This window comes from Archocentrus centrarchus, chromosome 7, assembly GCF_007364275.1.
Source record: "Archocentrus centrarchus isolate MPI-CPG fArcCen1 chromosome 7, fArcCen1, whole genome shotgun sequence".
Lineage (NCBI taxonomy): Eukaryota > Metazoa > Chordata > Actinopteri > Cichliformes > Cichlidae > Archocentrus > Archocentrus centrarchus.
The window spans coordinates 15,285,552-15,298,824 of record NC_044352.1 but is presented as its reverse complement, the minus strand read 5'-3'; the positions used below and the strand labels follow the sequence as shown (position 1 = coordinate 15,298,824).

Below are 13,273 nucleotides of genomic sequence, written 5' to 3'. Positions count from 1 at the left end.
TTTTCATAAAGTTGTTCAGATTAAAATTTTCCATTTATATTTTCCCTTTGTCTGTACATATTTCAAATATTATCACGATTGCAGTTTGAACCTGTCAGAAGTGCCTGATGACTGCATAATATTTAGAAACTGCTATAACTGATACATGTAAAGGCAGCTGTTCTGCACAGGAATTTAGCATATGCTTTTGCTGATAAGTCGTGTGTGTGTGTGCATGAGAGGAGAAAGGCAGAGAAGATAAGGGCACTGTGAAGATACAAGCTCTGTAAAAGGGTTTTGTCTCCATGTGAGAAAAACGTGACACTGTCTGACAATGAATGTGCAGGTGGTGTTAATTGTTCTGAGAGTTCAGTGTGTGGGGTGTGTGCAGTTTTGTCATGTCTAATCTCAGTGTGTGTACTATGTGTGTGCTGAGGATGTGTTTGACTTGGTGGGAAGTGCATAAAGAGTCTGTGTATGTGTGTGCAAAGGGGAGGGAGTGACTATCGTGTGCCTGCTTCACTGAACCCCTCTGGCAGAGAGGGAGATAGAGAGAGAGAGCAAACGCTCTAGCTCTGTATGAGAGGGCTGTGTGTGAGCTCATGTGAGTGTATGAACAGGGCATGATAAATCCTCTGGAAAAAAGACGAGCGATTAGTAAGAATAGCTCAGAAAGGGGGGACCACAGCGAAATGGCAAGAAAAGGACACGGAGCATTTCTCTCCCAGCTTTGGATTTTATAGAAGGAACAGAGCTTAGCAGATAGTAGTTGTAGATAAATGTGAGCATTGAGAATAATTGTCTAGGAAGGTAGTGAGGATCAGAATTTGTCTTCTGGAGCTCCACACTTTACTGGATAGTGTCAAAATTTAAGGACATGTTGGACCTGGAGCACAGGAATGAAGAAACAAAGATGTTTTATCTGAGCAGCTGAGACCTGGTCTCTTGGGTCGCCTACTTTTACCACAGCTCTCTGCCCACTACTAAAGATCAGCAAGGTTACTTCCAGAGGGTGGCTCCGCTGATTTAACTCCAGCCATGCTCTGTGGTCTGAGGAGAGACACCAAGAACAGCATTGGTAAGAGGAACACATTTTGAGATTTATAGTAAAGGGGTACAGCTTGTGTGTAGTCATAGAGGATTTAAGGCAGCAGGAGGTCACTTCTGAAAGGCAGCTATGTCCCTGCAGTCTTAAATCTGTTCAGCCTAAATGCAAATGAATTTGATGGTGGAATAATTGCAATCATGCAATATAGCAGTGATAGATTGCAAGCGATTTAAATGTCAGTGGACTCGACCACCAGCTCTGCATATCATCCTGCCATGTGTAATTGGGGCAGATATAGCAGCATAAACTGGGTCTGGAAGGGCCCAGTTTATAAATAAAGTTTCACCTCTGAAAATAGCATTATGATTTCATTGTCTCTGTCAGCACTGGCCCCATATTTAACCTACATTCTGGGATGGCAAAAAAGTGCCCTGAATTAATTCCGAAGTTAATTAACTCACCACATATTTATGCAGGGAGAATCTTATTTGTAGTCACCAGGTATTTCAGATCCTTGGGGAAAAAAAAGAGTTTCCAACAAAGAAACAGAACTGAGAGTTTTCATAGTTGTGGCTGTCTATAATCAACACTGTCCCATTCTTAATTTTGGCTCATAAGGTGAGTGATGGTTTTTCAAAGCTGGAGGAGGATGCCTGGAGGATGGCTTGATGGTATAGTAGCATTCAGTCACATGCGGTGCGTTGGGTCTGCGTAACCCAGAGCCAATGTTGCCTTTTGACAGCAATGACAGCTGCTGGACTGTCAGGGCCCCGAGGAGTCCATGTGGTTACGAGGCTTTTGCCTTGCCTAATGTGTTTGGGATGTGTCACTCACTTTGTGTGTTTGTTAGTGCCTCACAGCTGCTGGATACGGGATTTGTGCAGGGATGTGGGGTAAATTAATGATGATGCTATGCATGGGTATATTCTGTAAATCGCCATAATGTGCAAGACAGATATTTCTGTAGTTAAGGTTTGACTCATGCAGCTGTGTCCACATGAAGGCGGAATTTTCTTCTTGTATCCCATGGCTGCCTGAAGGTTTCAGGTCAGTAAAGGTATGACAAAGGATCTATGCCTCTCAGCTGTCCAAAGGCTTCAGCTTCAGTTGGACAGATGCAGTGACTCGATGTGGACAGCGATAAAGAGGTGGGTTTGATGCCCTTCAAGCACTTCAGTCTTTACAAATCAGTGAAGACAATAAAAAGACATGTCAGACTAACTGAAATTGTATTTTTCATGTCAGAAGAATATACCGCCAGTAGATCATTGTCAAACTGATATATTCTAAAACCTGAGAGCTGACTTACTTCTGTCATTTCTGACCTCCAGAGCAAATGACAGTGGATCATACATTAATCTGTCACTTTCGTCATACATTACATATGTGTAGTGCAATAGGAAAAAGTTTTTTGGTCCATTGTAATTCTCTATCTTACTTGTATTTAGCAGATTGTCATGTTTCAGTGAGTTCTGAAGTGGGCTACAATTTGAAATCTGCTTTTTTACTATAATTGTTTACATCTGACACTGTTAAAAGCATGCATAATTAGCTTTTAGCAGCAGGTGCTGTTTGCAGTATGTTTGTGGATATAAAGAAAAACGTGGCTTCATTAATTTTATACAAAGGAAAACTTACATTTATGATGATTCCCCAGCAAGCTCTGGAGTACCATGGTTTGCCTTTTCAATGATGTGTAGACAGATTTATGGACATTTGTTCAGATGGATATTGTAATTATTATGACACTCTCACACAGCGTAAATCACACTGAATCTAAAAACATGTGTATCACATGGCACCTCAGTTTCCTTCAAGAGTTCTGGGGCTGTGTGCTGCTAAATCTATGTACCAAAATACTTAACTCCACTCTCCAGCAGTTTGAAAAGTTTGGGCAGTTAATGTGTTTGGACTGACTGCTACCAGTGTCACTCTATTAATGCAGTCATTGCAGACTCTTGCTTGTGAGTATTTCAGTTTCAGTTTTCAGTTTGATGCATGCCATGAAAAGCAGTAACATTCCCCATCCATTCTTTAAGTGTGGACCTGGCGCAGCTATTTTTGAAGTTTGTAGTGTGATGTTCAATTGCTGTGCTGGACAGCTGAAAAGGTAATCCGCAGTGGACAGGATTAGCGAAGTGCCAAGTCAGTTTCCTCATTGCTGCGACTGCTGACATGGATGCATGGCTGCTTTCAGGTTCAGATGGCTGGGCAGTGGCTCTGCTAATCTGAGGACTGCCCAGTGCTGAGTCAAAAATGGGTCCCACTATGGGTTAAGAATAAAAACGAAGTTGCTCTTCAGAGCACATTTCCTAGCTGTCTGTGATGACTGCTATAAATGACATGAAATGATGATTTCCTCTCCATGCATGAACAGATCATTAACTGCATGCTGTTCTTTCAGGGAAATTCCCATGCTTTAGTAGCTGCTTGCTGCAAATGCGTTCTTGTGTTAAATTAATGGTTTTCAAAGGTCTTTGCTGGAGACAGAGGCTAGCTATTTTAAATCCTTGAGCCTTCAGTATAATTGTTGGGGAAACAAATTGGTGTGACCTTTCAGGGTCCCGAGTTTGAGGTGATCACTCTAGCTCAGACAGTCCTGACAGATGTATTTTTGGCTGTACCGTTTCCCTACAAAAACTCCTGCATGACAGAGGGTGAAGTTCAAACCCCTAACTGTGGGTTGCTGTCACGATGTGCAATGGGGCAGTCATTTTCATTTAGTCTTCTACTGCAGCGTTTCCCTACATATCCTATCACCACGCTGTCTCCTCAGATGAAGGACCATACTCAAAAGGAAGCAAAGAGTCTGGGGCAACTGACCAATCACATTCATCCCGGAGGCGCAGCCTTTCAGGTACAATACAGTCAAACCTGATGTTACATCATTTATTTTTGTTTGTTGTCTGATTCATGCTACTATGCTCAATTTACCTGGGTCTTCGAGAAGCGGAAGCGTCACTCCGTGTTTGATTGAGAATTTTGTCTGCATGCACGTGGAGCCATTTGTGTCCTGTGTTTTGCTTGATGTTGCGCTGTTTTGAATGCTTAGATAAGGTAAAATATTTGCTTGTGTTGCGTACCTGTCATTGGCACTAAACCACACATCACAGATTTGATTTAACAGCACAGCACAATGTGGAGCGCAAGACAGAATGAGTTCTCTGTTGACACGTACAAGCACATATCCATCAATTAATGCCAGGCTAACAGTTTCCAACTGGTGTCTTTTTAAATAATAATGCACTGGATTTCTTCTCATAATCCTTATGTAAAGTGGTTTTAATAAAACCAGTTTTATTCTCCTCATCCTCCTCTGAACCCTTCACAACAATTAACTGAGACGGAAGGATTTGAAGGTACAAGGAGAAGACAGGAGGCTGAGAAAATAAAGTACGAGGTCTTGTGTCAGAGAGCATTTCTGTGAAAGATTCAGGGAAAGAGTCTTTCATTGCCCCTCAGACAGGGTGAGTCTGTCAAGCAGAGGCTAATGCTGACTGCGGATCTGTGCCTGCGTCTGTATCTGTCAGCAGAAGAGTATCGAGGAGTGACCACAGTGGACCTGATGAAAAGGGAAGGCAGCAGCCTTGGCCTCACTATCTCCGGAGGGTCTGATAAGGATGGCAAGCCCAGAGTGTCAAACCTGCGGCCAGGTGGGCTAGCTGCCAGGTGAGATCTCTGCTCTGTGATGCATTTAAAACCTGGCAACCACACCAAGCTGTCCGGACTTGTTATTCTACCTCCAACAAATGTACACATGTTGCAAAGCTGCACCATCTCACTACCTGCAGGACTGCAGGCAATGTGTTAGATCAGTTTGTCTCAGAGTGATACCCCAACAGAATCAATGTAGCTGTGTCCATGAATTGATTTAAATTTTATCTTTATTTTTGATCAGTCCCTAATTTGCTGTATTGTGATGGGAACTCAGTGTAAGTGTTTTTGTGAGTTTGCTTTTTTGTGTTCAAAGATTGTTTAATTAAGATAGAGCTAATTATCCTCAACATCAACCACGTGAAAAGAAAATTCAGAGGAAAACTCACATTTGATGATGATTAAGCAGCACATGACTGTAGTGAAACACACACACACACACACACACACACACACATAGGTTTGTTAGAATGACACAGCCCCTATGAAAATGTCTCGGCCAAATATGCCTTCGCTCGTCAGATCCAAGGAGTTTTTAAACACAGACACGGTGCTAATTCTTCCACGCAACTTGTTTTCCTTCAGCCGAGTTCATGCTTGCGTGGAAGTGCTAGTTAATTTACTGGGTGGAGAGACACACAGGCAGACAGGAGAGCGACAGGCAAAGACATAGTGTGATGAGACTGGACCAGGCGACAGGCTGTTCAGCTCTGCTGGTTCAGACATCTCTCTTACTGCTGTCAGTGTTGATTGTCAGTAGCCTAAAGGTGAGGAGGGCAAGCTTTGCAGAACATCTATTTAATTAATTAGCTCTCTGATGAGCAGCGTGGTGACTCAGAATGTCACATGTCAGGCACCATGTACAATCATCTCTGTCACTGTGCAAAGACGAGAGGCTTTCAGCCAACCTGCTCCAGCATCCAATCTCCTTTCTGCACAGGTGGTTTGGTGTGTTAGTCGACTTACTGCAGCTGCACATCAAATCCAATTATCATGACTGTTTTAACACAAATAGAAAACCAACTATGATTATTTCTGTAAAGATTTTGTATCACATACTTAAATAACATTTTTGGGGTTTTTTCACACAAAGGGATGATGCACTAAAAGCCACTCAGAACCTTATTTCAGCTTGCTGATAGCAGGTGGCTTTGGGTAATGAGAGTGAGGGCTGTTGTGACTTATCAGTCCAAAAAAAATGAGTTCCCAAAATATTTTGATAGTTCTCATTATGAAGCACAGCTCTCTCTTAAAGATATGTGTAATTTCAAGGATCCTCATTAAGCTGTGGCCACAATATCAGGTAATACAGTAGTACAGACAAGAGCGGATATTGCACATGAGTGGTGCAAATTTGAAACTTTGATAACACACTTGCATTGACTCAAGCTATTAGCCTAAGAACAGCTGCCTGCTTTGCCCACTTTTGAACTGAATGTTGATCTTAATTGTCTGCCCATGACTTTCCACAGGAGTGACCAGCTGAATGTAGGAGACTACATCAAGTCAGTGAATGGTATCAACCTGTCAAAGCTTCGGCATGATGAGATTATCAGCCTGCTGAAGAACATCGGGGAGAGAGTTGTGCTGGAGGTGGAGTACGAGCTGCCTCCATTCGGTAAGTGATATGTCTGACTGATGGTTTTAGTGGATAGAAAAAAACCGTGTGTGGCGACAGTATGAAAATATTTAAGGAAAGCTGTATCATTAAAGGAAATGCTTTTGTATTTTAAAATAGGGTATAGGTTGATAAATAAGCTTCTTAACACTTGCTTATGTTAAATAAACCAGTATAACTGTCAGAGGGCACTGAGGGTCTGATCAGTGCCCTCTGACAGGGCACTGCTTTACAATCTCAAAAAAGATAATGACAAGAAAAGTTATAGAGGCATCAGCAGGAAGTGTTCTTCCAACACCCCTCTTCTCTCTCATCACTGGTTCTAACACTCCTTAAATACTGCTGCATTGTTTGGTCTGCAGCCAAAAAGGTGGATAAAAAATGAAAGTTAAAATGTATGATGGGGAGAAGAACATAGCTGCCTGTCAAAAGCATACTTTATCCTGTTTACTGTTAGTAAAACTAACTGCAGTAGCCAAAAACATGGGTCAAATGCAAAAGCATTTTGGCATACTCTTAATGATAAATATAGTTTTCATTTTCAAATGAAAGGTACGAAAATAATGATAACTGGTAAAAACAAGGGGAAAAAAAAAACCCTGGACATCCAAATGATGCGGGTCATGTTGAGGACACTGCATTGCCAGAGGGCCCAGTCCTCACTTCCACACTCGTCTACACTGTGGCCTTTCTACATGTTTGGATCTAGATGTCCTGACATGTTTTTAAAAGCAACCCACCAAATGCTTAGTGGGATGAATGTGATTAGTTATTTCTGAACAGCTGTTTAGTCTTTGTTTATACCCGTATGAAGCACAGCTGCTCCAACTGAAGACGTTTCTCCTGTATTAAAAGAACAGTGATAACCTGAAACCTGTCAGCCAACTCAGGCACAGTTTTAAGCTGAACATCTAGACAACTTACAGCGTGAAAAATCACCAAATCAATGCTTACTAGGTTTCTGTGATCAAATTGTTGAGCTCAGAAGTGGAGCTGGTCCTCAGGCAATGCTCTCTGGCTGAAAACCAGTAGGTCAAACACATAAAGTTACTCACTTAAGTAATCCATGGAGCTCATTTTCTTAATTCAACATTTCAGATTCAGATACTAAAATCAAACTTTTGAGAAACCTATTTTATTGCTAGTATTTGTTTAATAATTTTTGTCAATTCCTCTTTCCTCTTAGTCCAGACCCCCTCAGGAGTCATAACCAAAACCATAGAGGTGTGTTTACACAAGGAGGGAAACAGCTTTGGTTTTGTCATGAGAGGTAGGTCCCTGGAATATTTCCTTTGTTTTTATGTGATTTATCAGCACTTTAGAACAAATACTACATTGTCTTTCTTTCTTCGGCCAGGAGGCTTCCATGAAGACTGGCGCAGATCTCGTCCCCTGGTAGTGACCAGCGTCAGGCCTGGGGGTCCTGCTGATAGGTAAGGATGAGGACAGAGACATGGACAGGTGTCTGCTGGAATCAGTGTTTGTGTATTTAGGCTATGTGCATTACAGGTGTAGCTATTTGTGTTTCTTGCATGGATTTTATGTCTTGAGAATGCATAAGCTATCCTTTTCACATTATTGCATGAGTGCATTCATGTTTCTGTGATGATGTATGTAGCTGTGTCGTTCCTAATAGATATGTTTTAGCAATTAGCTATTAAAACATGTTATTCTGGTGGAATTTTAGTTTTTAGATGTTAGAATAATGCATCTATTTAAAAATAATATTTAATGTGCACATTGCTCTTCTTCCTTCTGCATTACTATACACTCAGGCCACTGCGTGAAACTGTGGCTGTGACACATATAGAGTATGTTATCTTCAAAGCAGAAAGGCCACTGCTCATCCTGAGGCTACTGTAACATTGCACTTTTTTCCCCATGAACAGTGAGACCGCGAAAACACTGGACTGAGCATAATTCACCATCAAAGACTTCACGGTTGATTATCACCTTTATCCTTCATCTCACCTGGGAGGAAACATTCATGTGGAACTGTTTAATCATCCACTGTAACTGGTGCTTCGATGCTTGTAAGAACGTCTTATGCTTGTTGTCTATGCTTTATTTTGTTCTCTGTTTATCCTTCTGTGTTTCTCCAGAGAGGGCACTATTAAGGCCGGAGACCGAGTATTGAGCATAGATGGGATGCCTTTGAACAGGGAGAGGCACGCTGACGCTTTGACCATGTTAATGCAGAGCGGCCAGGAAGCTCTGTTCCTGATTGAGTATGACGTCTCTGTCATGGGTGAGCACACACACACACAGGAAATATGTGGAGGCACATAGGGCAGCATTGCTCTGAGGGTAAATCATGTGGCCGTTTGGCTGTGTGGATGTGAGTGAGTGATGGCGCTGGAGACACCACCGGGGGGTCATATGAGCCTGGAAGCATATTAGGAAAGGGTACATGATTGTTTTATGAAAAATGTGTTTATTTGCTCTTAAAAAATTAGAAGTATGTTGCTTTTTTTGTACCTGTATTTTTCTTTTTATTTGACACAAACTAAATGAAATATGGTTGGAGCACAAGGCAGACATTTTATTGCCCCTAAGCCCTGGTGATGCTATTTAAAGAGACAAGATGACAAACTTTCAAAGCAATGTATTTACCCTCTAACCCACCTTGTAAGTATATGAAGATCATCTCGTCCCTCACTGACTGATAGCATCATTTTGTCCCAGTTAAGTCCCCTCTGTTATCCAGCAACCCCAGTAGTCTTAATAATGCACCTGCCCAAGTTATATCAAATGTTGGCTGTCTTAAAACTAAAATTCAGCTGTAATAAATCTGATGCATTAATTATTGGTTAAAAAAAATATACCTTGACCTACAGTAGTTCATTGACCATGAATACCAAGCAGTCTGTTCATAACCTGGGAGTGCTTTTTTAGCACTGAGGTCATGCCCCAATGCTCAAGTAAAAAATATGCCAGAATTAGATCATTCTCATCTGTTACACACCTTGACTATTGCAGCCTACTGTAATGCTCTTTATACCAACATAAGTCAGAGCTCACTTCATTGACTCCAGCTGACTCCATTATGTGTATTTATATGATGAAACCAGTTGGGGTTATTTTGATCCCAATAAAAAAATAATTGAATCAAGAATCAAGAATGCCTTTATTAGTCCCACAAATGGGGAAATTGCAGTTAACAGAACATCCATCCAAAAACATAAACATAACACAGACAGGGGGGACAGATGTCTGAGGTCATGCAGCCGTTTCTTAACGGCGCTACCTTTAGCAGAAAGACAGAAAGAGATACACTGGGATAGTTAGGTTCAAAAAATCATCTCATACTGTGTTCATAAAGAACACCTTACGAGGTTCCAAAAAACACCTCAGCAAAAGCATATTGCACATATAAAGCCGGGATAGCAGTATGGTGGGTAGGGTCAGGGTCAGGAGGGGATGCAGACGGAGACGAGAGGGTGGGGGGCATTGTGGAGCCCAGATGCCGGCTCCTAGCCAAACAGTTTGCTGATAGTGATGGAAGTTCATCAGCGGCCTTGGTACACCAGATCCAGCTTCACAAATCACAGAGAGGGCTGAGGGGGAGGGCGGCCTTCACGCATAGCTCTGGAGAGATATGATTGCCAGCCAAGGCCGGCTAGGGAGCCGAATTCTGATAATGCAGATGTTGTTTTGGAACAGGCTGCTTGTTTTTTTCAACAGCCTTCAGTCTCACTGGGAAACTGAAATAAACACAAAAACAGCCAACCCAGAAATGTAATCTCTCCAGCGTGTCTTGACCAACCACCTCAACTGGCTCCTTTCAGTGTGGAGGAGTAGTTGCTCTACTCTGAGTCCCCTCCTCACTCTGCTGGAGAAAGCACATTTCTGCCGCTTGTATCTGTGATCTCATGCTTTCCATCACTCTCCAGAGCTGGAGGTGAGGGTGAGAACATAGACTGACCTGTAAATCGACAGCTTCACCTTCACACTCAACTCTCTCTTCACCACAAAAGACCGGCATAGAGTCCACACCACTACAGACACTGCACCAATCCATCTGTCAATGTCCCACTCCACTCTTCTCTTACAAGACCCCAGCATACTTAAACTCCTTCACTTGGGGCAGTTCCCAACCTGGAGTGGGCACTCCATCCTTTTCTGGCTGAGAACCATGGTTTTAGACTTGAAGATGCTAATTTTCATCCCAGGTGTTTCACACTAAAAACAACTTAAGCAAAGGACACACTACAGGCTGTTTCAGCACACAATTTGCCTCATAAAATATAAAACTATTTCTTCTGCCCCAGTTTGTAATGGGATTTAGTTGAGTCACCATAATTACACCACAAAGATTATTTTTTTGAGACTCACAAAAATTAAGCATGTCCAAAGCCACAGAACACATTATACAGCATGTGGTAGTGCTCATGTGCTGGCTTTAATGTGTCCCATCATGTCATTGCACCTTTAGGTGACTTATAGTTGGACTGTAATGCAATAAATGGTACATACCACCATTACATCAAACAATTTGAACTTGCAGTTTTATTTTGTTGGGCTCATTTTGAGACAGAACGCTGTTAAAAAGGAAAAAAAAACATAACTATAAGTCACTCTGAGTTCACAAATAGAATGCAGTGTAATCAGTTCTACCAAGCATCCTCGCTTGGTTAAAAAGTAGAAAGATATGAGTCTATAAACAGGAACTCACTATAGAACCACTAACCTAATTATAACCTCGATTTGTTCGTGGTGACTAATTCTCAAGATTGCACACGTTGAACTGCTCCGTGCAAAACAGGGCAGGTCACGAAGGACAGCTGACACATATACACACATATCCTGTGTGTGGAATCTAAGGATTCAGCCCTTCCAGCTCCAGAATCTACCACCCACAGGATTCAGGATTCATCTGAAACATTGCTTAACACTTATTATGAGCAATAAGTAATACACTTTATTTGTCCAGCAAAAAGTAACACCACTCAAGATATTGAACCTTTTCTACATAACAGGATCTAAAATGATTTTTTAAAATCATTGCTTACATCAAGATATGTGGACTATAACTTGCCAATCATTAGTAATGCCTAAATGATTTATCAAACACTTATAAGGTCAATGTCAAATTTATGGCATGGTGTGCTGTGTGGCAGGAGAAGGTAGACCCCAAAATGCAGGACTCACAGACAAACTGAACTTAAAAGGTGATTTATTGAGATGAACGGACAAGAAATAATGAACAGTGCTATATCAGGCAGGTGCCAGAACTGAATACAACAAAACCAACAAGCAAGGTGGCACGCAGCAGAGGGGACAGGGACAACAACACAACAAAGAACAGACACAGACTGAGGACTTAAATACACACACAAGGTAATCAGGGAACAGGCAACAGGTGAGGGGCACAGCTGAATGTAATTACACTGATGAGGCAAGGGGAAGCAAAACTAAACACAAAGCACATGGGACAAGGGATTGCCAAAGTAAAACAGGAAACAACTAAACGGAGACAGAAACGCAGACCTGACACACCGCACAGGACACAAACAACACAACAAAAGTGCGTAAGACCAGAGACATGACAGAGGGACAGGACAGACCCCAGAACACAGGGACACAGGGCAGACAGGAACAAAGGGAACTAGGAAATCAATATGTAAACAATAACTAATAACAGGACAGAAAACTAAGATGAATAATCAAAACCAAACTGGAACACAACAGAGAACTCAGTGAAACAGAACCTAAACAGAACTAAACACAAAATGCTGGGCACACGGCCCACACGGACCATGACAATTTATTTATATAGCTCATTTCATTAAATGCAAACTCATTTTGCTTAACGTAAAATCATAAAAACATCTCTTTAATGTCTTAAGGCAATAAAACCAACAAAAACTACAAGGAAATAGAATACAAGTTAAAACACACACACACACACACACACACACACACACACACACACACACACACACACACACACACACACACACACACACACACACAGTTATTAACTTTAAGCCTGTGAGAATAAAAAGGTTTTTGAGTCTGTTTTTGAATGCACACACAGGCAGCAGGCAGCTGGTTAAAACGGGACCACAGTAACTGGAAGCACCCTCAGCACACATAGATTGTAATTCTGGGAATAGTTAAAAAGATCTGCACCTAATTAGGTTAGAGACACTAAGAGCTTTATGAACTTGTAGAAGGATTTTAAAAGCAATTCTGTATTGAACTGGAAGCCAATGAACTGATTTTAATTTGGGGTAATATGTACAAATTTCTATGTATGTGTAAGGACTCTGGCTGCTGCATTCTGGATGAGCTGAAGGCGTCCTAGTGATGATTTGGATAATCCTGCAAATAGAGCATTACAGTAGTCCAACCTACTCGATATGAATGCTTGGACAATTTCTCAGAGTCAGTTTAAAAACTAAATTTTTGAAGTGATAAAGGGCACTTCTGGTGAGGTTATTAATATGATTATCAAAATTAAGACAATGAATCCATGAATTCCATCTTATATTCCCTTTAGAAACTTTAACTTTAGAAACAGCATAAGCAAATACCAAGTAACTGCATTAAACAAAAAATGTCTCCATTTAGAAAATGAACAAGTGTGCATAAAGCGAATAAGAACTCTAAGACCAAAAGTCTGACCACAGTGTGCTCATCCTTTACTGACTTGGGTTCTTTGTCTTTCTTTTGATACACTCGCTAACTTAGTCGACTTTACTCATATCGGTCCAAATGATCTGTTTCAGAGGCAGTCCAGCAGGCCTCAGGCCCTCTGCTGGTGGAGATAGTGAAAGGCCCCTCTGCCAGCCTGGGGATCAGCCTCGCCACAACAATATACAGGAACAAACAAGTTATTATTATCGACAAGATAAAGGCAGCCAGTGTTGTGGAAAGGTGAAAATTGCTTCTTTTTTTCCCCCCTTTTTTTTCTTTTTAAATGTTACTACTGCTCAGACAGTTTCCTTACAGAAACCTTCCTCACACCA

At 41.5% G+C, this 13,273-nt stretch overlaps 1 protein-coding gene across 3 annotated transcripts in view; it reads left to right on the top strand.

Annotated features, from left to right (window-relative positions):
* Positions 1 to 533: 533 nt before the first annotated feature.
* LOC115782646 (glutamate receptor-interacting protein 2-like) overlaps positions 534 to 13,273 on the top strand; it is a 34,659-nt gene continuing 21,919 nt past the window's right edge. Inside the window, exons 1-9 of one of the 3 annotated variants that reach the window (XM_030732952.1) lie at positions 534 to 1,057; positions 2,068 to 2,175; positions 3,804 to 3,884; positions 4,561 to 4,696; positions 6,154 to 6,299; positions 7,486 to 7,569; positions 7,657 to 7,732; positions 8,402 to 8,547; positions 13,034 to 13,181. In XM_030732952.1, the coding sequence (XP_030588812.1) occupies positions 4,593 to 4,696; positions 6,154 to 6,299; positions 7,486 to 7,569; positions 7,657 to 7,732; positions 8,402 to 8,547; positions 13,034 to 13,181 (704 nt within the window). In that variant the 5' untranslated portion in view covers positions 534 to 1,057; positions 2,068 to 2,175; positions 3,804 to 3,884; positions 4,561 to 4,592. Of the gene's footprint in view, positions 1,058 to 2,067; positions 2,176 to 3,803; positions 3,885 to 4,557; positions 4,697 to 6,153; positions 6,300 to 7,485; positions 7,570 to 7,656; positions 7,733 to 8,401; positions 8,548 to 13,033; positions 13,182 to 13,273 lie in introns of all 3 variants that reach the window. The other 2 variants (XM_030732951.1, XM_030732949.1) reach the window with 2 other exon arrangements.